A 25710-nucleotide genomic window follows, 5' to 3' on the forward strand; every position below is an offset into this window, starting at 1 on the left:
GTCAGAAAAAATCTTGAAACCAGTGGGACTTGAACCTGCATCTACTGCTTACCGGGCAGCGACTCTACCACTAGCTAAGCAGTAGATGCAGGTTCAAGTCCCGCTGGTTCCAAGATTTGTTCTGACTTATTTTTAATACAGATCGATCAATCGATCTTATTTACTGGGTGTAAGCCACAAATATATTTAAATAATTGAAATTTCTCCCAGAAAGCATTACATATATATAGAAATTATCATGATTATCATCACCTGTTTATTTGTCTCGTAAAGTTTCGTGCCATGGCCCCTCTGGTGTACAGGTCTGCAGCCGCCGCACTCATCGTTTATGACATCACAGACCAGGTAAAAGAATATAGATTTCCTCTTAGGGTGACGCTAAGAGGTATCCCACCGGGGAGGGAAAATGTTGCCCCGACGCTGCATTAAAAATAATTCGATCCTTTCACTCTTTTTCTTCTTCTTCTTCTCCTTCTTCTTCTTCGTTTTCTTGTTATATTTCTTTTGATGGAAAATCGACATTCTTATGCGATGTAAGGGGTAAGGCTATTCAGTGCAAACAAGATACCAACGTAACATCATTGGGGGAGGGACAACCGCCCTAATGAAAAGTAGCAGCAAATGTCAAGGTCGTTTCTTTTTGCTTTCTTTTTATGGAAAAAACACATTTAGAATTCGTTCGATGAGGTTGATTACTGGATCTCAGAGCTAAGGAGTAATGGTCCTGAGGAAATCTTGATTTATGTGATTGGGAACAAAGTAGACCTCGAATCACGCCGTGTTGTCGACCGGGAAGTGGCAGAGAGTTACGCCCAAACCAAAGGAGTGTTTCACTTTCATTCCAGCGCCAAGACTGGCCAGGGTGTCGAAGAAATCTTCTATCATATCTGTAAGTATTTCGAGAAATGCCATTTGCCATTTCTGTATCGCCTATTCTTTGTATTTCCAGACCTATGCCCCGGGCGATTACACGTTGACATTTATCCTAATCGACGGCAAGCTAGCAAACGATTGCATATGCTATTTTCACAACAGTACTCTTGATAACATGTGGCCCAGTTGATCAATAAATGAAATCATTTTACATAATTTTAATCATATTAAATCATAGAGCGCCGTATGGCAGCCGTGCTAAAGCCAGGGTAATAATCGGGAGCGCCAGGAGGGTCAAATCTGACTGACATGAGCGCTGTACAAGAACCCATTATTATTATTATTATTATTATTATTATTATTATTATTATTATTATTATTATTATTATTATCTCGTCTCGTATTGTTCTTTCACATTTTGGGAATTTGGGAAACGACAAGGCAGAGGCGGATTTCCAGAAAATAGGGGAATCGGAGGAAAGATTAGATCTAGTCCATAACCCCAAGGAAGCGTCCCTGAGAGTGACTACCATTTTTCTTTGGGGTGGGAGGGGTTCTGTCCTTTCCTGTATCCGCTTATTTAAGCAAAAGGCAAACAATTGCCTTCTTCTCACCTTTAGATTTGATAAAGGTTCCTAAAAATATAAATTCTTAAAAACTTTTCAGTAAGTTAGTTTTAAAGAAAAAATTATACGTCTATGATGATGAAACATTTGCAAATAAAAGCTCACTGGTATTTGCCCCTTGACATTTTCTTCTTTTAAAATCAGTTATGTTCTTAACCATCCCCTTTCATTTCCTGTACTCCTAAACAGGTCAAGAAGATCTCAAGAAGAGTTCAATAAAAGAAACTGGATGCAAGAATCGTCAGAGTACGATCGATGTCTCAAACTCCACCAATTCCGATGGAAACAACGGCGGTCATCGCGGTCCATGTCGATGTCAGTAACATTTATCACATAATCAAACTAGATCGCAAAGGCTTTCTATAATCAACGTGAAAACAATTTCAGTAGCCTTTTACATCGCCTTTGAAATATGCGAACCTTTTATTTCGACCGAACATGATTTCTATACAGGTAATACAACAGGATATTGAAATTTCCCTTAAACTGATTAATCTCTTTGCAAACAGCTATTGTCAGACTTTATCAAAGCTTTCTGCATGCGTCAAGAAGAAATCTGATGTCATGGCTCAAGATTTACATGGAATTAAAACGAAAAAAACATTGCTTTTATCCATATTTTCTTAAGACTTCTTAAACTGCATTCTGCGAAATTATGCTCTGGCGACAATGATTATTGTTCCGCGCTAAATATTCTTCACTAACCGAATTCTTAATTTCTAACCAGCCTCACCCTAACATTATACGCCAAAAAATACCAGGCGCGTAGCCAGGGGGGCGGTGGGGGCGGTCGCCCCCCCCCCAAAACGCCGGCCAAAAAAAAGAGAGAGAGAGAAAGAGAAGAAAAAAAAGAAAGAGGACGTAGGAAGAAAAAGGGAAAAGGAGTCGAGAACGGTACAATGAATCGTCAAAGCTTCCGCGCTTCGCGCGTAAAGGGGGAAACTGAGTTCAAATTAAGAAATATGATTCGGGAAAGGTACAACGAATCGTCTTCTTTCTCTAATAATTTAATGAAACGTCAAAGCTTCGCGCGAGAGGGGGGGGGGGGAACAGAATTCAGACAAGGATTAAGAGTCGAGAAAGGTACAACGAATCGTCTTCTTTCTCTAATAATTTAATGAAACGTCAAAGCTTCGCGCGAGAGGGGGGGGGGGGGGGGGAACAGAATTCAGACAAGGATTAAGAGTCGAGAAAGGTACAACGAATCGTCTTCTTTCTCTAATAATTTAATGAAACGTCAAAGCTTCGCGTGAGAGAGGGGAGGGACTGAATACAGATAAGGATTAAGAGTCGAGAGAGGTACAACGACTCGGCTTCTTTCTCTAATAATTTAATGAAACGTCAAAGCTTCGCGTGAGAGAGGGGAGGGACTGAATACAGATAAGGATTAAGAGTCGAGAGAGGTACAACGACTCGGCTTCTTTCTCTAATAATTTAATGAAACGTCAAAGCTTCGCGCGAGAGAGGGGAGGGACTGAATTCAGACAAGGATTATCAGTCGAAAAAGGTACAACGAATCGTCTTCTTTCAAAGCTTCTGCGCTTCGCGCGGGAGGGGGGAAACTTCCCCCTCCCTGCACCCACCCCCCTAGGGAGCGCGCTTTGCGCGCTCTTTAAGTGATTCGCACGCTTTGCGTGCTCACTACCGCCCCCCTAAAATGAAATCCTGGCTACGCGCTTGAAAAATACCCGCATCCATTGTTCCCGGAACATAATGTCTTTCAAGATTTCTTGCCAATGAACAGTGCGATGTAAACTTACTTAGAATGGGAAAAATGCCCTATAGTAAATATAAATTGGGGGAGGGTGAATAGGAGGAGGAAGGTGGAAAAGAGAGGGGAGAGAGAGAGAGAGAGAGAGAGAGAGGGGGGGGGGGCAACATTGTCTTTTTTAATTTATTGTTTTTCATTATCATTTATTAGATGGATCGAGGAAGCAGTCAGTCTTCTATATTTAAGGAGATATTTATCATAATATACATAATCAGGATTGTTGCAGTGTATTCAATTTATTGGGTCTTGAAAGGGGTCGAAATTTCGTTAAAATTCTATTAATTTCATTTGACTTAAGCTAGAACATGACGTCATTTAGTTAATGACTGACTTTAAGTCTGTGAATAATGAGTTATGACATTGGGTATCCAGCAAATAAGGTATTGCCCAACGAACTACACGGCCTTTCAAGGTCCTAGAAATGTCAATATCGCAGAGGATACGGGGCTACACTCCTTTCCTACGGCTAGGGAGAATCCCCCACCTTTATGAGAACACATAAATAAGCAGGTGAAAGAGGGCGATGTTCCGTACTCTATATTTTGGAACGCTCTCTCTCTCTCTCTCTCTGTTCATGTTGTTGGAAACATTTCAGATAATGGGCTACAAGCCTTTAAAGGTAAAGACCAGTATTGGAAACGCCCCAATTTCAAGAAATGAAATGGAAGCTCTCATTACCAATCATGTGAAAGAATATGTTTTGATTAATACATGATGATAAAAAAATGTCGGGAAACCGCCTACTAATTCATATATTTGGTAAATTTGTTTCTCTCATGGTCTGTGAGAGATATAGGGTAGTCCCATATACATCTTTCTGTGTATAGTGCTTGTAACTTTATGAAGAATGGGCCAAATTTCTTATTATTTTGATGATTCCAGAACCTTGCAGATACTAGATGCTAGATGATCAACCTTTTCTGATCGATTCCACAACGTTTCTTTCACAATGCAATCGCATGACCATAACTGGTCTTTACCTTTAAAAGTAAAAGATATGGATACTCGCCTCCTTCTTTTTTTGTTGTTGCTTTTATTGCTTGTTGGTATGTTTGTTCTTTGTATCGCCTGTTTTGTAATCATTCAGTGATTCTGAGATGTAGTGGACCATATTGGCCCCCACCATAGTTTTCGGAGAGAGTCCACTGTTTCAGCACATTTCGTAAAATATTTGGTGAACCTATTGTTCATATTTTGCCAGTTTTAAAAGGTAAACATTACTTGGGTGTTCCAGGGAAAATCCACCACCTTACAACCCTTTTCTTTCCCTTTTTAAGTAACCAAATATAGAATGCATGTGGAGCCAGAGGCAAGTTCGGTTGCCCCTCCCTCATCCATCACGTGATTTTTATCAAGCATAATTCTGATTTGTACGTTGTTCATAGCCTCATAAGACCTGTGGTACAGCATAATCTATTCATCTAAATAAGTTGCATGTGCTTTTATAAATTAATTAATAATCAAGATTTCTCATCAAGTATAGTTTGATGTTTGTGATAGTTACACTATCGGATGGTAGATATAGGCATATATACATCCATTAATGATTTCAATTTAAGATGGCATGCTTAACCGAAATCTTTGTACCCTGTCTGTATCAATGATATATCTCTGTCAACGAATATTTTTGACAATGGAGACATGTAAATCCAATAAAAACATATTTATGATATATATTACCAATGATGACATTTTTTTCTTTCGTATTTCATTTTTTAGAAGGCATTATGGTATGGGTTCTTAATTGACAAGAATGAATCCAAAGATGGACTGTGATGTAGATACCGGGCACGATCGGGGGGGGGGGGAAGTAAACAAATGAAAAAGACTCAGAGAGAGAGAGAGAGAGAGAGAAGACGGAGGAGGAGAAGCGAAAGAGAAGCGAGAGGGAATGTGAAGTGGCAAGAAGATGAAAGACCCTTCCACATTGAGCCTTCCCATTTCATCCACCTAATTGTTCATCCTGTGGTTCAGTAGACTTTTTCTTTCCGGTTTGATATTGGTTAAGCCCTTATTCAATGTTAATATCAGCTCCTTTACATGCACATAAATATACGTATATATATATATATATATATATATATAGATATAGGAGTTGGAAGGTTACACTTTATTGGTACGAGTTATACAGACTCCTATATCTACATTTGCTCCTACAGTTGAGCACTGTCAGAAATTGCAGTTTACTAAACTTGCTTATATATTATATATATATATCGAGGGGTCAGTGACACAAGTACGTAAATCCATTTTGGCCATTTTGAGAAAAAGTGGTAATGTGTCACTGAGCACTTGGGCCTTAAGGAGTTAAGTCTATGTTTCACTAGCCATTGACTTTAATGGGGTGTTGGGTGGATTTTAGTCTTGTGTTTCTTGGAAAGCCCACATTTTTCTGAAAATTGTGATATCAAATACTCATTTTAGCAAAATATGGAGTTACGTCTTTGTGTCACTGAACCCTAGATATGTACTTTCTTTCATAAGCTCTAAAGGTCCGCGGTTCGAGTCTCGCCGCGGCACTAATCCTTTGGCAAGACATTGATCTACATTTTTGGCAAGACATTGATCTACATTTTCCACTCTCCATCCAGGTGTAAATGGGTACCTGATCTGCTTGAGCTCTAATTACTTTGGCAGCTCAGCTACAACCAGGGTAATATGTGTAAAGCTCCATGAGCATCAGAGCCTGGCGGATACCGGCGCTATATAAATATCCATATTATTTATTATTAATATGTATTTATTGTTTACAGTTGAGATGCAAATGAACATGTAGCTATAGATATGCAAAAAGAAACCCGAGGTTGCAAGCCAGCATGCATAATCCCAGGCAGTTCCCCCATAGTCAAGCATGGAGTAAAGATGTATGCTTCTCGCTCTCTGCAGGTTAGAGTGGCGCCTTGCCCTAGCCGCACAGGCTACCCGACAATGTAAATAATCTCATCTCATCATCAATTTTTATTATGGCGAAAACTATCCAATGACGAGGGAAACGCCATCAATCTCAACAACAACAATCAACGTGTATTCGTGCATTTTTTTTAGCACTGCCAGAAATAACCTAAAAAGATGGGTACGCGTTCATTCACAGATGGCTAGAACATTTCGGGGGGGGGGGGGGGGTAATTCCCATCCATGATATCTACCTTGAACTTACAGCTGTACCAGCCATATCCTCAACAACTTGCTGGATAGAGTACCGAAGTGCTAACGTCGTATTCGCTCCTCGTCTCGGCTATTGGCTCAGGGACTTCGCATGAATTTCACCGCGATATCATTCAAGCAACAGGCTGGAGCAGGAAAAATTCAATATTTGGCGCTGGTGTGATCACCAGGCACGGAGCCACGGGGGGGGGGGGGGGGCACATGCCCCCAAAAGAATTTCCAGGATCGGTTGAACTTTTTAGACCCCTCCCCAGGACGTCGATCAATTACATGTATATGCCCCCCAAACATCAAACTCTGGCTACGTGCCTGGTGATCACCACGTCATTGTTTAGCACTAAATTGTTTGGAACCAGCTACCTTGACAACTTAGCTAATATGACGTCATACTTCGGTACTCTATTGATCGTAGAGTAAAGGTTGGTTTTGAGTACATAAACAGGTTTACAAATCTGAAGATACATTTAGAACCTTTCAGTAATTTTCGCCTTGTAATTTATACTGCTTGGAAAATAATGTTCATATTTCGACCCATCACTGAGTGCGATCATAAACAGTTCGCAGGATCAATATTTATTTGAGGTTTGTTCCGTTTTCTGAGCAGCTTTAGAAATCCCCCAATTTAATTGGACTTTGACTCCAGCGTCTGAAAGCAAATGCTGTCAGTCTCTGGTCCGATCGTCTACGGAATATTATTGTCGCTAAAAATATGCCACAGAAGTCGATTAAAGTGTGCCTTCTTGGCGTAAGTATATCACACAGACAATCTTTTCGAGAGTGTTTTTGTTGCTATATTTGTCAATGAGCCCTTTGAACAATTTGAATTTGAAGCGCGCCTAATCTTTTTTTGTTTTTTGCATTTCCTTGATATTGATTGTAATTGGAGGAGTGTAATAAAATGAGGTGTTTAGGTATTATCTCAGTCAGGCTTATATATTATGTTATCAACCTCACAACGTGAATTTCCTACGAATAATATTTATGCCTGACTGACGTACGCATGGTACATGTTTGCTTAATCATTGAAAAGCACAAAATGTTATTATACTCGTTTACACCATGACGTTGGTTTGTAAAAACACAACGGTATATAAGACATTTCATGGTCCAACGTATTACCTGCGTTGAAAATATAAATCACATAACATCTTTACGTGCGCATGACTGTGCGAGGTTTGGGTAACAAAAGGGGACTTCCCCATTCCTGCGGGGTAACCCGCAGTCCTGTCCTGAAATGTTACTTAACTATGGCAGGATGTTCATGCCACTAGTTTCTCTAACCGGGGTAATATGATTGCAGGGCCCTCAGGGAGAACAGTATAAAAACTGATGAGGCTACCCTGGGTAAACAAGACATATTATTATTATTATTATTAACCATACCTGGCATTGGTCTCTCGAGGGACGTACAAACCATGGTCACAAATCTACACAATTTTCATTTGTTGGACAAAATATTATCTCAAGATCATAATTGAGAGACCAATGGTGAGAGCAACCAGTGGCATGAATGGCCTGTCATAGTTAAGGCCAACCTAAAGTCGATCTTAGTCTTTGAGGCTGTTCACACCGGCAGAGATAGCGTGGTCTTGCGCGCGCTAGACTCTGCGGTGTGGAAGGTACAACGTCGTTTCGGTCCGCCCAACAGCGAGCCACGGCGAGCCAAAACGGCGTGCCACTGGAGCACCTCTGTGAACACGCCCTTTGTGAAACATCCCCCCCCCCCCTGATCAAGCATGCGTGATTTCTAAAGCGTAACAATGGGATGCGTAACGTTCTACTTGACTTTGAAGTTCCTTGCTCCGAGGCGCTATTTAACTGCGGGGATTTCGGAGGCCAGGCACAATGTCACATTAAAAAAATTAACGGAAAAATTTCAGTGCAAATTATAAACTTTATATGGGGAAAAGTGCATCGAACAATTTGTCAAATTTTGTACTCCGACCTATTTATAATTTGTGTGCCAGAATTGGTAAAAATAAATTAGATCATGACAAAAATTCAATATTTTAGGAATTATTTTCGCATGTTTTAATGTCCCGTTATTTTAATCCACGATTTACAATCTTCACAACTTTAAGCTTGCTAATGCGTGCATTTTGGGTGATTTTATTTTTTTAGCAGTTGAACAAATGTATGAAATAACAAAACTTTGTGTTCGCTAGATCAACTCATTACACATTCAATATTGATGAGAAATCATTGAAAGGAACAGCGAACATTTGCTGAGATACCATTTTCTGATGAAGGATTTCTAAATCCTGATATTTCATGCGCTCTTTTATCTCACCATCTGGTCAACAGTTGCAGATTATAACTTTTCGGCGGCTTGGAGCATTGGGTCAAAGGAGAGCGGCTTGATTCCACTCCTTCTCTATCACCTCCCTGATCTGATATAGTTGGCTACACCTGTCGGGAGCAGCTAAGATTCCACTACGTATTCGTGTGACTTCGTGATGAAATTGTTTGAACATTTCAAAAAAAAAAGGGTTAATCTTTTCATTACAGCTTGCTCTGTAAAAGCAAATCTAATTGTTAATGAATACCATGTAATGTAGACATTATGATCGATCTCTGCACCCCTCCCTCTCTCCCTCTCTCTCTTAAAGACGCCTATAATGCCGTTTCGCTCCACAATTCCCTTTCTCAAGATTCTTGGAGCCCTACACTTCCTTACCACAATCATGATGATGATGTGTGTTTACTTTCATGTCATTTATTATAGACTACCTGGGTAGGGAAAACCAGTATAACCACACGATTCGTCCAGGGAAACTTTGATGAGAAATACGTCAGCACTATCGGGTAAGCTTCTACCCTCTTGACCACTTTCTCAATACAATACACAATGTCACTAATTTATTATTATACAATGAATCGTATTACAATAATTACCTACGGCATGAGCCTGGTCAAACATAGTCTGTTCAACGAGAATTTCGTTGTTGTACATGTCTGTACCAAATGCCGCTTTAAACATTGGCTGAATGGCCAATACGTTTTAAAGCATAACCTTTATTCTCAATAAGGTTTTTTCTTGGCTAATTTATTGAAATTATAGTAATGTCTTTATGAAACTAGTTAGAAGGAAGTAAGTCTAGAACAAAAATATGAATAGCAAAGTCCGACTCGTACCATTCGGGATATAAAAAAATGTGAGACGTTTCTCTTGAGTCTGAGGCTAACAAATATCATAGGGGTTTCACAAGCTTGTTATAATGTATACAGTCATTTTTAGTTTCACAACTATCAGAACAATGTACCTGTTACATCTTTCTTTTCAAGGACAAGACTATAATTTTTTTGCAAAAATCTTTAATTATGAATACAATACGCTGTATTTTCTTCCTAAGCATATGAATTAGTCTAGTCCTTACTGAAACAGACATTCGCTAATTAGCTATTTTTTGGTAGTTCGCATGTTGTTTTGGTCATAAAACTTTTCTGACTTACTCTCCCTTCCCCTCTCTCTCCTTCTGTCTCTTTTACTCTCTATTTCATATTTTCTCGATATATATATTTCTTCTCTCTCTCTCTCTTACTCTGATCTCTCTCTCTCTCTGCGTCTCACTCTCATCCCTCTTTCTCTCTCTCTCCTCTTTTCAACTTCCTCTTCCTCCCATCTCGTCATCTCTCTCTCTCTCCCTCTCTCTCTCTCTCTCTCTCTCTCTCTCCCTCTCCCATTATAGCGGCGCCTTCTTGTCAAGATCACTCTACTTTCAGAACATCGAATATAGTTTTGCATTATGGGATACGGCGGGGCAAGAAAGGGTAACTATGATTTTCTCTTGAAGATTTATTGAGGAGAAGAAGGATTTTGTTTGTCCGCTTTATCGGAAATCATAGGTGTAAAATCATCTGATTTTCATATCATGTTTTTCGTTGTTCACTAAATAAATGACATTCTGTTCCATAACAGCAAACAACAAAGAAATCGTCCCTCTTTCATAATGGGGCGACCATTATTCTCTAAATATCTGGCATCATATCTATTTAAATTTGTAATTATTTAAGAATTAGAATTAATATATGTGTTGGTGGCTATTTAACCTGACTGCTAAGAAAGCATAAACGCCTGTTGGTAAGCTACAGTTCCACTCCGAGGGACCTGGTAATGAGGATTAATGCCTTACCAAAGGGCACTGTCGCAACGACTTTGTTTCGAACCCGGTTCACCGGATTACGGGACCACTGCTCTATACCAACTGAGTATCGCGCTTTCGTATCAATAGGCAGCCATTTTGATGACAAACGAGTATAACGTGTATCTAAATGTCATATCTACATGACATAATTCTTATTGATTCACGAATAGCAGGAAATATAATAGTGAGCTAAAATGAAGACTATTGGCAATTTGCCATTACCAACAACGTGTTATTTTATGTTAACTTGATAAAACACAGGAAAGAAGAAGACAATTGTAAGTCGAGTATTTGGTCATTTGGTGTCATGTTCATTACACATAAAAATTTCATACAAATTTTACTTCATGTTTTGTCTCATCTAACTTAAAGTATAGGCTATTAGCGTAATTGAATTGAATTTAACTTACCATAACTTAAAATGATTCAACCTAACTTAACCTATCTTCACTTAATTTCACTTAGGCTAACCATTATTTTCATTTCAATTCAATTATTTCCACAATAACAGTAAATGAAAGTTACAAAGCTTACAAAGTCATTCCAATTGAAATATTAACAAACGAAAAATATACATAATGTGGTACTTGCAATGCAGTAAAAGTATACAATTGAGACTAATTGCTTGCTGTATTGCGGAGGAAACCTAGGAAAGCATGGCTTGTAATTTAGGTTCCCTGACATAAAATATCATAGTAACATAAAGTAGAAAATGCAAGGAAAAGAAAAGACGGGGAAAACTGGACAATACAAAACAAGAAAAATTGCATTCTGCAGCTATATCATGCACTATAAGCATCATGATTATCATCACCTGTTTATTTGTCTCGTACAGTTTCGTTCAATGGCCCCTCTGACGTACAGGTCTGCAGCCGCCGCACTCATCGTTTATGACATCACAAAGCAGGTAAAGGAATATAGATTTTTCTCTTAGGGTGACTGAAGCTAAGTGGTATCCCACCGGGGAGGGAATATGTTGCTGATAAATACAAAAATGTTTAGATCCTTTTACTCTTTTTTTTCCTCTTCACCTTCTTCTTCGTGGATTTTTTTCTTCAATTTCTTTTGATGAAAAATCGGCATTCTTGTGCGGTTGCGGGAGTAAGACTTTTTAATGCAAACACTGCATAAATACCAACGCAATATCGCATTCGGGGAGGGGCAACTGCCCAAATAAAAATAGCAGCAAATGTAAACAGATGTTTTTTTTTCCTCTTAAAAATAGGATTCCTTCGAAGATGTTGATTCCTGGATCTCAGAGCTGAGGAGCATGGGTCCTGAGGAAATCTTGATTTACGTGATTGGGAACAAAGTAGACCTCGAATCACGCCGTGTTGTCGACCGGGAAGTAGCAGAGAGATACGCCCAAACCAAAGGGGTGTTTCACTTTCATTCCAGCGCCAAGACTGGTCAGGGTATCGAAGATATCTTCTATCATATCTGTAAGTATTTCGAGAACATTTATATGCCATTTCTGTATCGCCTATTCTTTGTATTTCTAGACTAATGCTACGTTTACACTCAGTCAGCCGGTGAATAAGCGGGGGGGGGGGGGTGAGATCACTTTTTTTGTTTTTTCACCTAATTCGTGAGAATTAAAAAAAAAAAAAAAAATTATATTGACCCGTCAGCCCCCCCCCCGTGGATCCGCGCCTGCAGAGGATCCAGGCGGCGTCAAAGGGGGGGGGGGGGTAGCCAAATCTTAATACAAAATTTAGTGCCGACTTAGCCGGCCGGCGAATAAGCGGGGGGGGGGGCACTTTTGTTTTTTGTTTTATAAAGGTTAACTTTACGTTATCATCCTATTTTTTTTTTATCGTTTTGGGGGGCTGGGGGGGTGTTAGGGTTAGGGTTAGTGTTAGGGTTAAATCAAGACCTCTTTAAAACAAAAAAGCCCCAATCTGTGCCGCAGAAAAAAAATGACGCTTCCCGGCGGCCACGGCAATCACGTTTCAGGCCACCGTGGACATAACGGGATGGACGTGAGACAACGCGGGGGACGAAATGAGCAAACGTGCATGACAGGCCGTGATCGCCGTTGATGCCGGGCCAGATTTTTAAACTGTCAAAAGAATTGCCACGGCAGTCACGGTGTGGATTAGAAACCTGGTAGGCCGTTGTAAAACTGGATGAACGCAATGAAACGTGACAGTAAGTAATAGGCCGTAACAAAACTTTTCACGGTCCTAACAAGTTTTGTCACGCTCTGCATCGCTAGGTGCGCGTTTAGTCACGGTTGCTTCACGGTTGCTGCGCAGTTTGTCCCGTTTTGCCACGTTTTGCCACGGTTCTCACGGCAAGCTAGGATGTATGGTAGCCGTTTCGTCGCGTTCAATCACGGCGCGTTCCGGCGTGTGACGGTTTACGCTACATAGCGTTGCGTTCTATTATGTTCTGACATGGCGAGCGCGGTCTGGAGATTTAGAGATTTGGGTATCGGACATGTTACCCACTCCACAAACTTCATGATCCATATGCAACGATACTAGGCATCCACCAAGGCGAGGAGAGGGATACTGAAAAAAGAACCTTGTAGTTGTTGTACAAGGAGCCTGTGTTGGGTGGCTTGCAGATGACAATAATGCTTCCCGTCAAGAGCTCCCACCGCATGAGGCACATTCCACTTGTTTTCAAACTCATGGGCAAGGGCTCTCCACTCATCGGGCATCATAAGAACGGCTAACACTTCGTCCGTGTAGGCTTCCTCGATGGCAATGCACACTTCTGGCACCATATGGCAGATGTAGCGGAACGCATAGGAGAGTGACGAGGAATTGTACCCACTGCCCAGATGTCTCAGAGTCACTGACACCTTTAGTCCAGGTGGTAGTGCTGAGCGGAATTTCGTGTCTTGTCTCTCGATGGCTGGTGTTACTCTTTCCAGGATCTTATCGAAGAGCTCTGGAGGCATCCTCAGATAGTTCTGGAAGGCGTTGACATCTTCGGTGCGGAGCTCTCTGGTAAGAAATGTTGAGTAGTGGCCCAGCTGCTGCCTTCTGTCTTCCGATAGCCATTTGAGCACTCACGTGGATCTTGGCCTTCTCATCCGCCTTCTTCGCCTTCTTACTGCCTGCTGAACTCTGGCCCTCCCTCTTTGCAATTGCTGCCGGCATTCTTCTTGCTGACGCAAAGACTAGATGTTTGCACCCAGCAAACATGCAAACACAAAATCTTCTTCATCTAGGGCTTTCATGATGTTGTCGCGTACAATGATTGCTATTGCTTGGTAGGCCTTTTTACACCGTGGGCACAAACGTGCTCCAAAACTGTCCGGCGTCCACGTTTCATTCGTAGAAAGCCTGTCAGAACGTGAACCACTCGGCAGAACTTGATCAGAACGTGTTAAACGAGAGGGACCCCATCAGAACTTGACGGGCCGGGAGGGAACGTACTGGCATCCGTGGATACTGTCACAGATACTGTGATAGACCGTGAAAAAACTTGACAAGACCTAACAAAACTTGTCTACAAATTAAAAAAATGGCCAAAATCCCACGGCGCACTACGTTTCGGGCAAACGGGGCTGCCGTGGCCGCCGGGAACATAGTGTAAACGTACATGTAGCATTATACCCCGAGCGATTACACGTTGAAACTTATCCGAATCGACGGCAAGCTAGCAAACGATTGCATGTTATTTTCACAACAGTACTCTTGATAACATGGGGCCCAGTTGATCAATAAATTACAATATTTTACATAATTTTAATCACTATGATTTCGTCTCGTATTGCTCTTTCACATGAAGCAAATTTGGGAAACGACAAGGCAGAGGTGGATTTCCCAAAAATAGGGGAATCGGAGGAAAGATTAGATCTAGTCCATAACCCCAAGGAAGCGTCCCTGAGAGTGACTACCATTTTTCTTTGGAGTGGTAGGGGTTATGTCCTTTCCTGTATCCGCTTATTTAAGCAAAAGGCAAAACATTGCCTTCTTCTCACCCTTAGATTTGATTAAGGTTCCTAAAAATATTAGTTCTTAAGAAATTGTCAGTAAGTTAGTTTTAAAGAAAAAATATACGTCTATAATAACGAAACATTTGCAAATAAGAGCTCAATGGTATTTTCCCCTTGACATTTTCTTCTTTTAAAATCAGTTATGTTCTTAACTATCTCATTTCATCTCCTGTACTCCTAACAGGTCAAGAAGAGCTCAAGAAGAGTTCAATAAAAGAAACTGGATGCAAGAATCGTCAGAGTACGGTCGATGTCTCTAACTCTACCAATTCCGATGGAAACAACGGCGGTCATCGCGGTCGATGTCGATGTCAGATCACCTAATCAAACTAGATCGCAAAGGCTTTCTAAAATCAACGTGAAAACAAATTCAGTAGCCTTTTACATCGCCTTTGAAATATGCGAACCTTTTATTTCGACCATACATGATTTCTACAGTGTATACAGGCAATACAACAGGATATTGAAATTTCCCTTGAGCTGATTAATCTCTTTGCGAAAGCTATTATCAGAGTTATCAAAGCTCTTTGCATGCGTCAAGAAATAATCTGATGTCATGGCTTAAGATTTACATGAAATTAAAACGAACAAAACATTGCTATTATCCATATTTTCTTAAGACTTCTTAAACTGCATTCTGCGAAATTATGCTCTGGCGACAATGATTATTGTTCCGCGCTAAATATTCTTCACTAACCGAATTCTTAATTTCTAACCAGCCTCACCCTAACATTATACGTCAACAAATTCCCGCATCCATCGCTCCCGGAACATAATATCTTTCAAAATTCCTTGCCAATGAACATTGTGATGTAAACTTACTTAGAATGGGAAAAATGCCCTGAAGTAAATATAAATTGGGAGAGGGTGAATAGGAGGAGGAAGGTGGAAGAGAGAGGGGGAGAGAGAGGGAGAGAGCGGGGGGGGGGGCAACATTGTCTTTTTTTCTTCTTGTTTTTCATTATCATTTATGAGATGGATCGAGGAAGCAGTCAGTATTCTATATTTAAGGAGATATTTATCATAATATACATAATCAGGACTGTGGTACTGAAATAAAAGTTGCAGTGTATTCAATTTATTGGGTCCTGAAAGGGGTCAAAATTTCGTTAAAAATTCTATTAAAAAATTTCATTTGACTTAAGCTAGAACATGACGTCATTTAGTTAATGACTGACTTTAAGTCTGTGAATAATGAGTTATGATATTGGGTATCCATCAAATAAGGTATTGCCCAACGAACTACATGGCCTTTCAAGGTCCTAGAAATGTCAATATCGCAGAGGATACGGGGCTACACTCCTTTCCTACGGCTAGGGAGAATCCCCCACCTTTATGAGAACACATAAATAAGCAGGTGAAAGAGGGCGATGTTCCGTACTCTATATTTTGGAACGCTCTCTCTCTCTCTCTCTGTTCATGTTGTTGGAAACATTTCAGATAATGGGCTACAAGCCTTTAAAGGTAAAGACCAGTATTGGAAACGCCCCAATTTCAAAAAATGAAATGGAAGCTCTCATTACCAATCATGTGAAAGAATATGTTTTGATTAATACATGATGATAAAAAAAATGTCGGGATACCGCCTACTAATTCATATATTTGGTAAATTTGTTTCTCTCATGGTCTGTGAGAGATATAGGGTAGTCCCATATACATCTTTCTGTGTATAGTGCTTGTAACTTTATGTAGAATGGGCCAAATTTCTTATTATTTTGATGATTCCAGAACCTTGCAGATACTAGATGCTACACCCACAACAAAAAGTGAGTCACCCTTACTCAAATTGATGAGTCACTGGTTTGTCCGTACAGCGAAACACTTGAAGGATCATGTGAGTCACTATGACTCGATACAAATGAGTCTTATTTATCTAAGAGACTCATTTGTATCGAGTCATAGTGACTCACATGATCCTTCAAGTGTTTCGCTGTACGAACAAACCAGTGACTCATCAATTTGAGTAAGGGTGACTCACTTTTTGTTGTGGGTGCATCATGACATAGACCCCCCTACTCCCTAGGCCTATCACACACATACCATACCATGCCAGAGTCACTGTCCACATTTGCAATGGAAAATATATCCTAAAATATCACATTTTAGCGATGTAATCGGTGGTCCCGCTACCCGAATCTGAAAAATCTACTTTGTACGCACTAAATTAAGCCTTAACTTGAGATTTATTTGTCACCCATACTGTCACGAAACAATCTTGAATTAATTCGTTTTACATCAAATAACAAGGATCTAGGAGTGTCGATGTATAAAACAATGATGCAAGATCATGCATGTTTTCATTCGACACGGCTTCGTGCGATACAGTAGAATCTATACACTATGAACATGACTGACAATGAGAGCGGACAAAATATACAGTTCCTCAGGTAGACAAAGGAACATCCCTTCACAGCTATTATGTAAAAAGGTGAATATGCATGTGACACCTGTTCTACACATTTTTACAGCAGTAAGGGATGTTCCTTTGTCTACCTGAGGAACTGTATATTTTGTCCGCTCTCATTGTCAGTCATTTTCATAGTGATAGTTAAGTTACACACAGCCTCATCAACTCGAGTGCGGATATCGTAAAATGAACGCATGCATCATTTGTATAATAATCAGAAGATTCAGCCCACGAATCCAGTCATAAAAATCATCGTTTAAAACCATATGAATAATTATGCGTACCAATTTTTCACTAGCTGCAGTCAAAACTCTTCTGAATCCAAGATATAAGATGGCGACGTCGCGTCGTCGATCGGGAATTCAAATATGGCTCGAGAATGCGCATTTTGGATGACGTCACGAAAGCATGCGCGCGCATGCATACAGCCTCACTTTCAAGTTGACTCACTTTTTTCTTCTAAAATGCTCTTATGTCGATCTTGACTCATTTTTTACGACCATGTGAGTCAGTCGAAGCATTTTGCAAATGCGTCAGCTCATGATTGACACACTGGTGAAATATAAATGAGACAATAGAGACTCATTGGTTGTTACTAATGAGTCAATTTACACCTGACTCACGAAAATTATGCTTAAATGTGTCAAATGACTCACTTTTTGTTGTGGGTATAGTTTGATGTTTGTGATAGTTTCACTATCGGATGGTAGATATAGGCCTATATACATCCATTAATGATTTCAATGTAAGATGGCATGCTTAACCGAAATCTTTGTACCCTGTCTGTATCAATGATATATCTCTGTCGACGAATATTTTTGACAATGGAGACATGTAAATCCAATAAAAACATATTTATGATATTACCAATGATGACATTTTTTATTTCGTATTTCATTTTTTAGAAGGCATTATGGTATGGGTTCTTAATTGACAAGAATGAATCCAAAGATGGACTGTGATGTAGATACCGGGCACGATCGGGGGGGGGGGGGAAGTAAACAAATTAAAAAGACTCAGAGAGAGAGAGAGAGAGAGAAAAAAAGAGAGGAGACGGAGGAGGAGAAGCGAAAGAGAAGCGAGAGGGAATGTGAAGTGGCAAGAAGATGAAAGGCCCTTCCACATTGAGCCTTCCCATTTCATCCACCTAATTGTTCATCCTGTGGTACAGTAGACTTTTTCTTTCCGGTTTGATATTGGTTAAGCCCTTATTCAATGTTAATATCAGCTCCTTTACATGCACATAAATATACGTATATATATATATATATATATATATATATATATATATAGGAGTTGGAAGGTTACACTTTATTGGTACGAGTTATACAGACTCCTATATCTACATTTGCTCCTACAGTTGAGCACTGTCAGAAACTGCAGTTTTACTAAACTTGCTTATATATATATATATATATATATATATCGAGGGGTCAGTGACACAAGGACGTAAATCCATTTTGGCCATTTTGAGAAAAAGTGGTAATGTGTCACTGAGCACTTGGGCCTTAAGGAGTTAAGTCTATGTTTCACTAGCCATTGACTTTAATGGGGTGTTGGGTGGATTTTAGTCTTTGTGTTTCTTGGAAAGCCCACATTTTTCTGAAAATTGTGATATCAAATACTCATTTTGGCAAAATATGGAGTTACGTCTTTGTGTCACTAAACCCTAGATATGTACTTTCTTTCATAAGCTCTAAAGGTCCGCGGTTCGAGTCTCGCCGCGGCACTAATCCTTTGGCAAGACATTGATCTACATTTTCCACTCTCCATCCAGGTGCAAATGGGTACCTGATCTGCTTGAGCTCTAATTACTTTGGCAGCTCAGCTACAACCAGGGTAATATGTGTAAAGCTCCATGAGCATCAGAGCCTGGCGGATACCGGCGCTATATAAATATCCATTTTTTAATTATTATTATTTATTTATTTGTTACAGTTGAGATGCAAATGAATGTGCAAAAAGAAACCATGAGGTTGCAAGCATGCATAATCCCATGGGACCCAGGCAGTTTCCCCACAGCCAAGCATGGAGTATGTTTCTCGCTCTCTGCAGGTTAGAGCCACGCTTTGCCTTAGTCGCACAGACCACCCGACAATATAAATAATCTCATCTTATCATAAACGTGTATCCCTGCATTTTTTTAAGCATTGCCAGAAATATATCTTAAAAAAGATGGGTACGCTTTCATTCACAGATGGCTAGAAAGTTTCTGGTGGGGGGGGGGGGGGGAGGGGTAATTCGCCTTTACCCATCCATGATAACTGCTTTAAACTTTGTTAGTAGCATTATCGCCCATATCCTCAACGTCTTGCTGAATAGAGTACCGAGGTGCTAACGTCGTATTTGCTCCTCGTCTCGGCTATTGGTTCCTATAACAACAGAGCCTTCGCATGAACACCTTTAAATACATGTTCAAACAATCTTGCATTATCAATTCCCAATGAGGTAAAATGATAAAAGGAATTTTGTTTAGTGTATGTTTTCTTAGCAAATTGAATGTAGGACGATATAATGCTTTTCAAACTTAAAGAGTGAATTCATATATTGTATTATCAAATATAAATACATTTGTATTCTAATGTTTTTTAAGAATGTACATTCAATTGCTATACTAGATTACATGCAATAATTATTCATATTATCCAGTATCCTGTATTATATTTTGTTGTTGTAAATATGTATATAACAATTGAACTCTCAAAGTATATGTTGCCTTTTTTCAAGGTCTAGGCTAATACTTACCGAAATATGCTAAAAGTTACTTTCATCGGATTCAAAAACTAATTACTGTCTATGCTATAATGTTAAATTAAAATATTATAATTATGCAACAAAGTTTTCTTGAACGAAAAGCAAAGCAAAACAAAACAAACAAACCATTATTTTATTATGAGGATACCAAATTCTTTGTATATATGTTTATACATGTTTTATCTTATTGTTTATTGCTAATGTGACTTTATGTTTAAGATGTTGTTATTAATATTATTATCATATATATATTTGTTAAACTATAATGTACCTCATTATGTTTAAAAGTGCCTCATGGGAGACCACCATTATCGGTGATAATGGGTCACCATGTATAAATAAATAAATACATTTCACCGCGATATCATTCAAGCAACGGGCTGGAGCCAGGGGCGTCTCCAAAATGGAGGGGGGTGTGGCGGTGTGACACCCCCACCTGTCAGGATATTGTCGGTAAAATTGCGCTGCCGTCGGGAAAAAAGAGAAAAAAGGGGAGGGAAAAAAAGAGAGGAAAGGGAAAAAAAGAAAGGAAAAGAAAAGAAAGAAAGGAAAAGAAAGGAAAGAAAAGAGAAAAAAGAAAAAGAGGGAGGAGAGGAAAGAAATGAAAAGAAAGAGAAGAAAAAATGGGGGAAAAGGGAGAAAAAAGAGAAGAGGGAAACAAAAGAAACGGGGGATGAAAGAGCGAGGAGAGAGAGGGGAGGTAAGAGCCTGAGAGAGAGGGTTGTTGGGTTGAGTCGTCTCCTAAAAGGGTGTAAGAAAGACACAGGTAAATATGTTGCTGTGTCGGTATTCTTGCTCGATCCTCGCGCTATATAAATTTATTATTATTATTTTTTATATTACTATTATTATTACTATATCAATGCAGAAGTTTGAATTCGGTGAGATGTATTGTCGGTCGGCCGAAAAGTTTTTTTCCCTACGAACTGTGAGTTTTTATCCGCTGTGACGACTTCGAAAGCGACAACAACTACAATACTTGTATTTTCTCGAAGTTTCACTTTCCTATAATATCAGCTAAAGAAATCGGATGTTTACAATTTTCGGGGAAACTAAATTCAAACAAGGAATAAGAGTCAACAATGGTACGACGAATTGTTCCTTTTTCTATATTTTGATGAAACGCCCAAAATTCCGCGCTTCGCTCGTGAGGGGAAAACTTCATTTAGTTGAGTCGAGAAGGGTACAACGAATCGTCTTCTTCCTCTAATAATTTAAAGAAACGTCTAAGCTTCCGCGATTCGCGCGGTAGGGGGAAAACTGACATCAGACTGGGTTTAAGAGTCGAAAACGTTACAACGAATCGTCTGCTTTCTCTAATTATTTAAGGAAACGTCAAAGATTCCGCGTTTCGCGCTAAAGGGGGAAACTGAATTCAGACAATTAGGGTTTATTAAGAGTCGAAATCGGTACAACGAATCGCCTTCTTTCTCTAATAATTTAAAGAAATGTCAAAACTCCGCGCTTCGCGCGTAAGAGGGAAACTTCATTCAGACAAGGATTAAGAGTCGAGCACGGTTCAACGAATCGTCTTCTTTCTCTAACAATTTAATGAAACGCCAAAACTTCCGCGCTTCGCGCGGGAGGGGGAGAACTGAATTCAGATAAGGATTATTAAGATTCTAGAACACTACAACGAATCGTCTGCTTTTCTCATAATTTAATGAAACGTCTAAGCTTCCGCGCTTCGCGCGGAAGGGGGAAAATTCAGACAAGGATTTAAAGTCGAGCACGGTTCAACAAATCGTCTACTTTCTCTAATATTTAATGAAACGCCAAAACGTCCGCGCTTTGCGCGAGAGGGGGAGGGGGGGGGGGGGACTGAATTCAGATAAGGATTAAGAGTCGAGAACAGTACAACAAATCGTCTGCTTTTTCTCATAATTTAATGAAACGTCAAAGCTTCCGAGCTTCGCGCGGGAGGGGAGAGAACTGAATTCAAATAAGGATTAAGAGTCGAGAACAGTACACCGAATCGTCTGCTTTTTCTCATAATTTAATGAAACGCCAAAGCTTCCGCTCTCCGCGCGGAAGGGGGAGAAACTGAATTCAGACAAGGATAAAGAGTCGAGCACGGTTTAACGAATCGTCTACTTTCTCTAATAATTCAATAAGACGCCAAAACTTCCGCCCTAAGCGTTGGAGAGGGAGGACTGAATTCAGATAAGGATTATTAAGATTCTAGAACACTACAACGAATCGTCTGCCTGTCTCATAATTTAATGACACGTCAAAGCTTTTGCGCTTCAGGCGGGAGGGGAAAACTGAATTCAGACAAGGATTTAAAGTCGAGCACGGTACAGCAAATCGTCTTCTTTAGTAATAATTTAATGACACGTCAAAGCTTTTGCGCTTCAGGCGGGAGGGGGAAACTTCATTCAGACAAGGATTAACAGTCGAGAACGGTACAATAAATCGTCTTCTTTTCCTAAAAATTTAAGGAAACGTCTAAGCTTCCGCGCTTCGCGCGGGAGGCCTATCACTCACATCCCCGTAATGAGCGCGGTTCACGCGCTCTTTAAGTGTTTCGCTTGCTCATTACCGCCCCTTCCTAATATAAGATCGTAGCTCCGCGCCTGCATTAAAATATATATCTATGATGCTAATTAAGTTTACGAAATAATTCGTATATTTATGTCGTCGAGGAAAATGACCATTTGCGCATACGCAAGTACTATATAGTCCGTAGGAAACACAATTTAGCCTTCGTCCCCGGGTTTATAGAGTTAAATTTATAGACATTGCACATTTAATTTCGTCGGTTATCGTTGGCCTCTACACCCCCCCCCCCCTCCCCACTGAAAAAAGGTCTAGCGACGCCCCTGGCTGGAGCAGGACAAAATGTTTGGCGTTGGTGTGATCACCACGCCATTGTTTAGCACAAAATTGTTTGGAACCAGCTACCTTGACAACTTGCCTAATATGACGTCACACCTTGGTACTTTATTGGTCGCAGAGTAAAGGTTGGTTTTGAATACATAAACAGGCTTATAAATCTGAAGATACATTTGGAAGCTTTCGGTAACTTTTGCCTTGTAATTTATACTGCTTGAAAAAAATTCTTCATATTTTGACCCTACCACTGAGTGCGATCATTATAGTTCGCAAGATCAATATTTATTTGTGGTTTCCGTTTTTCGTGCAGCTTTAGAAATCCCACAATCTAGTCTTTGACTTTAGCGTCTGAAAGAAATTACTGTCAGTTTCTGGTTCTATCGCCCACGGAATTATTGCCGAGAATATGGCACAGAAGGACGTTAAGGTGTGCTTTCTTGGCGTAAGTATATCATACCAACAATCTTTTCGAGAGTGTTTTAGTTGCTATATTTGTCAATGAGCCCTGTGATCAGTAGGGATTAAAAGCGCGCTTAATCATTTTCTTTTGCATTTCCTTGATATTGATTGTAATTGGAAGAGTGTAATAAAATGGAGTATTTTTCTCAGTCAGGCAAACAGATTCACTTATCAAAATCACAACGTGAATTTCCTGCGATTAATAGTAATTAATGCCTCATGTACGCATGACATTGTTTGCTTAATTATTGAAAAGCACAAAATGATTTTACTCTCATTTACTCTTGTAATGTGGGTTTGTAAAACACAACCGACATATAAAACATTTCTTGCATTGATGTTACGTGCGCATGTCTGTGCGAGGTTTGGGTAACAAAAGGGGACTTCCCCATTCCGGCGGAGTCTCCGCAGTCCTGTGCTAAACTTGTCGGAAACGGTTAGGATTATACTAAATCTCCCTATTATTATGACCCTTCGGAATAATGATTAATGTATTCGTGAGACTTCACGATGAAATTGTTTGAACATTTCGAGGAAGAAAGAGCTAATGTATTCATTATACAGCTTGCACTGTAAAGGCAAATATACTTTTGAAAGAATACCATTTACTTTAGACATAATTATGAGTGATCTCTGCACCCTCTCTCTCTCTCTCTCTCTCTCTCTCTCTCTCTCTCTCTCTCTCCTCTCTCCCTCCCCCTCTCTCTCTCTCTCTCCCCCTCTCTCTCTTTAAGAAGCCTATTTACTGCTGTTTCGCTCCATATTTTCCTTTTCAAGATTCTTGGAGCCCTATTCTTCCTTGCCATAATCATCATAATTATATATGTTTACTTTCATTTCGTGTATCCATAGGGTGTCTTTGTGGGGAAAACCAGTATAACCAAACGATTCGTCGAAGGAAAGTGTGAAGAGTACGTCCCCACTATCGGGTAAGTTGCTTTACCCTCCCGACCACGTTCTCTATCCCTCTCCCCTTCCTCTCTGTATCTCTCTCTACCCCTCCCCCTTCTCCCCCCCCCTCTCTCTCTCTCTACCCCCTCTCTCTCACACTCTCTCTCTCTCTCTCCCTCTCCCCTTGCACTCTCCCCTCTCTCTCTCTCCCTCTCCCTCTCACTTTCTCTGCCTCATCCAGGGTCCTCTTCCCGTTTTTTCTTTTTCCACCTTGATCTCTTATGTTCTTCCCCTAGGATCCCCCCCTCTCTCTCTCTCCCTCTGTCCCTCGCTCTCCTCTCACCTTTATCTCTTAAATCTTATTCCACAATACACAATATCGCCAAATGATTACCATACAATGTATCATATTTCATTAATTTCCTTAGGCAGGATCTTGGTCAAAACATTGGTTGGAATGGCCAATACGTTTTTTCTTGTATTATGTTTTCCTTGGCTTTATGAAAATTATAGTTTCATGTATGTCTCTATCTGGCGCGCCGGAAGCTGTTTGGGATTGGGGGGGGGGGGAGCAAACGTTCCAGGGGCTCACCTTTCAAGGGCAGTGGCGTAATGGGCAAAAACGTTTGGGGCAGAAGAATAATCTGCAACACCACCATTCTTATAAATATAAGAGTGGTGGTGATGCAGAGCGTAGCAAGAGAAGTGAGTGGAGCATAAATTGGCGTAGGGTCCAAGGGCTTTGCCCCGGCGGGGGGGGGGGGGGGGCGGAGCCTCCGTAAGGTCAGGGGTTTTAGGCATTTAATTATGACACTAGCAGGTTACTAATTGGCATGGGGTCCAGGGGGCTGAGCCCAATAAAGCTCAAGGGTTTTAGGCATTAAATTATGGTCAGGTGAGCATCTAGGGGCCCGCCTTAGGGCCCTTGGTGGGGTCCAGGAAACCGGACCCTCGGTAGCTCAGGGGTTTTAGGTATCTAATTACGGTCATATGAACATCCAGGGGCCCACCTTAGGGTCCATGGTGAGGTCCAGGGGCAGAGCCCCCCTATTGTGACACTGGCAAGTCACTATTCTTTCTTTCTTTCTCTCTTTTTCTCTTTAACATACTTTTTCAAAAAAAGTAAGGCTTAAGCCCCTCAAGCCCCGCCGTTCTGGTATGAAAGCTTTTAAATAGGTATATTTTTGCCTGACTGTAAATTTAGGAATTTGTGATTTTCCAACAAAAGCATAAACAAAGCATAGTTTACACAAAAAAAAGGTTGAGAACAAATTCCTAAAAATCATGTCATTTCGGCAATATTTGTTAATTACTGGAGGTACGAATTAGAAATAAACCACGTTTGATTTTATTTTGGGGGGCAAGCTCCCCCCCCCCCTCCCCCACCATCAGTACGCCACTGTTCAGTGGCTCATGTTTTCTCACCCCTATATTAAATATAAAAAAACACACGCTTTCCCATCTTCACACAATTTGTCCACGATGTGCGCGTATTATCAAATCCTCATACTCGTACCACTCTTAATATAAAAAGATGCGAGTCGTTTCTCTCGAGTCTGAGGCAAACATTTTAAAACGAATATCATACGAGTGTTCAAACATTCAAATGTTCATAAGCTTTTAATATTAATAATAATAATAGTGGGTTCTAGTATAACGTTCATGTATGTCAGTTTTGACACTCCTGGTGCTACCGATTGTAAACGACAAGTTTTGATTTCATGATATGCAGAACAATGCACCCTTTATATCTTTCTTTTAGAGAACAAGCCTGTCATTTCGGATGTTTGCCCTCTAAAAGGCCCACTGCACTACTTGTAGCTACTTGC

General features: G+C 40.2%; 1 protein-coding gene across 1 annotated transcript; it reads left to right on the forward strand.

Annotated features, from left to right (window-relative positions):
- The first annotated feature begins 282 nt into the window (after window positions 1–282).
- Window positions 283–15056, forward strand: LOC115918105 (vacuolar protein sorting-associated protein 21-like). Its single transcript, XM_030985956.1, has 9 exons — window positions 283–345; window positions 673–889; window positions 1689–1814; window positions 5862–5923; window positions 9161–9240; window positions 10125–10206; window positions 11416–11487; window positions 11806–12022; window positions 14720–15056. Exons 1-9 carry the CDS (start codon window positions 283–285, stop codon window positions 14857–14859), a joined length of 1059 nt encoding a protein of 352 aa, XP_030841816.1. The 3' UTR covers window positions 14860–15056.
- The last annotated feature ends 10654 nt before the right edge of the window (window positions 15057–25710 follow it).

This window comes from Strongylocentrotus purpuratus, unplaced genomic scaffold (genome assembly GCF_000002235.5).
Source record: "Strongylocentrotus purpuratus isolate Spur 01 unplaced genomic scaffold, Spur_5.0 spur5_scaffold_15, whole genome shotgun sequence".
Lineage (NCBI taxonomy): Eukaryota > Metazoa > Echinodermata > Echinoidea > Camarodonta > Strongylocentrotidae > Strongylocentrotus > Strongylocentrotus purpuratus.

Bases quoted from the DNA above. Each gene is read 5' to 3' on its own strand.
- LOC115918105 (XM_030985956.1), top strand. From the start codon at position 283: ATGGCCCCTCTGGTGTACAGGTCTGCAGCCGCCGCACTCATCGTTTAT. The intron at 346-672 runs GTAAAAGAATAT...AAACACATTTAG, and splicing joins TTTATGACATCACAGACCAG to AATTCGTTCGATGAGGTTGA. The intron at 890-1,688 runs GTAAGTATTTCG...ACTCCTAAACAG, and splicing joins AGAAATCTTCTATCATATCT to GTCAAGAAGATCTCAAGAAG.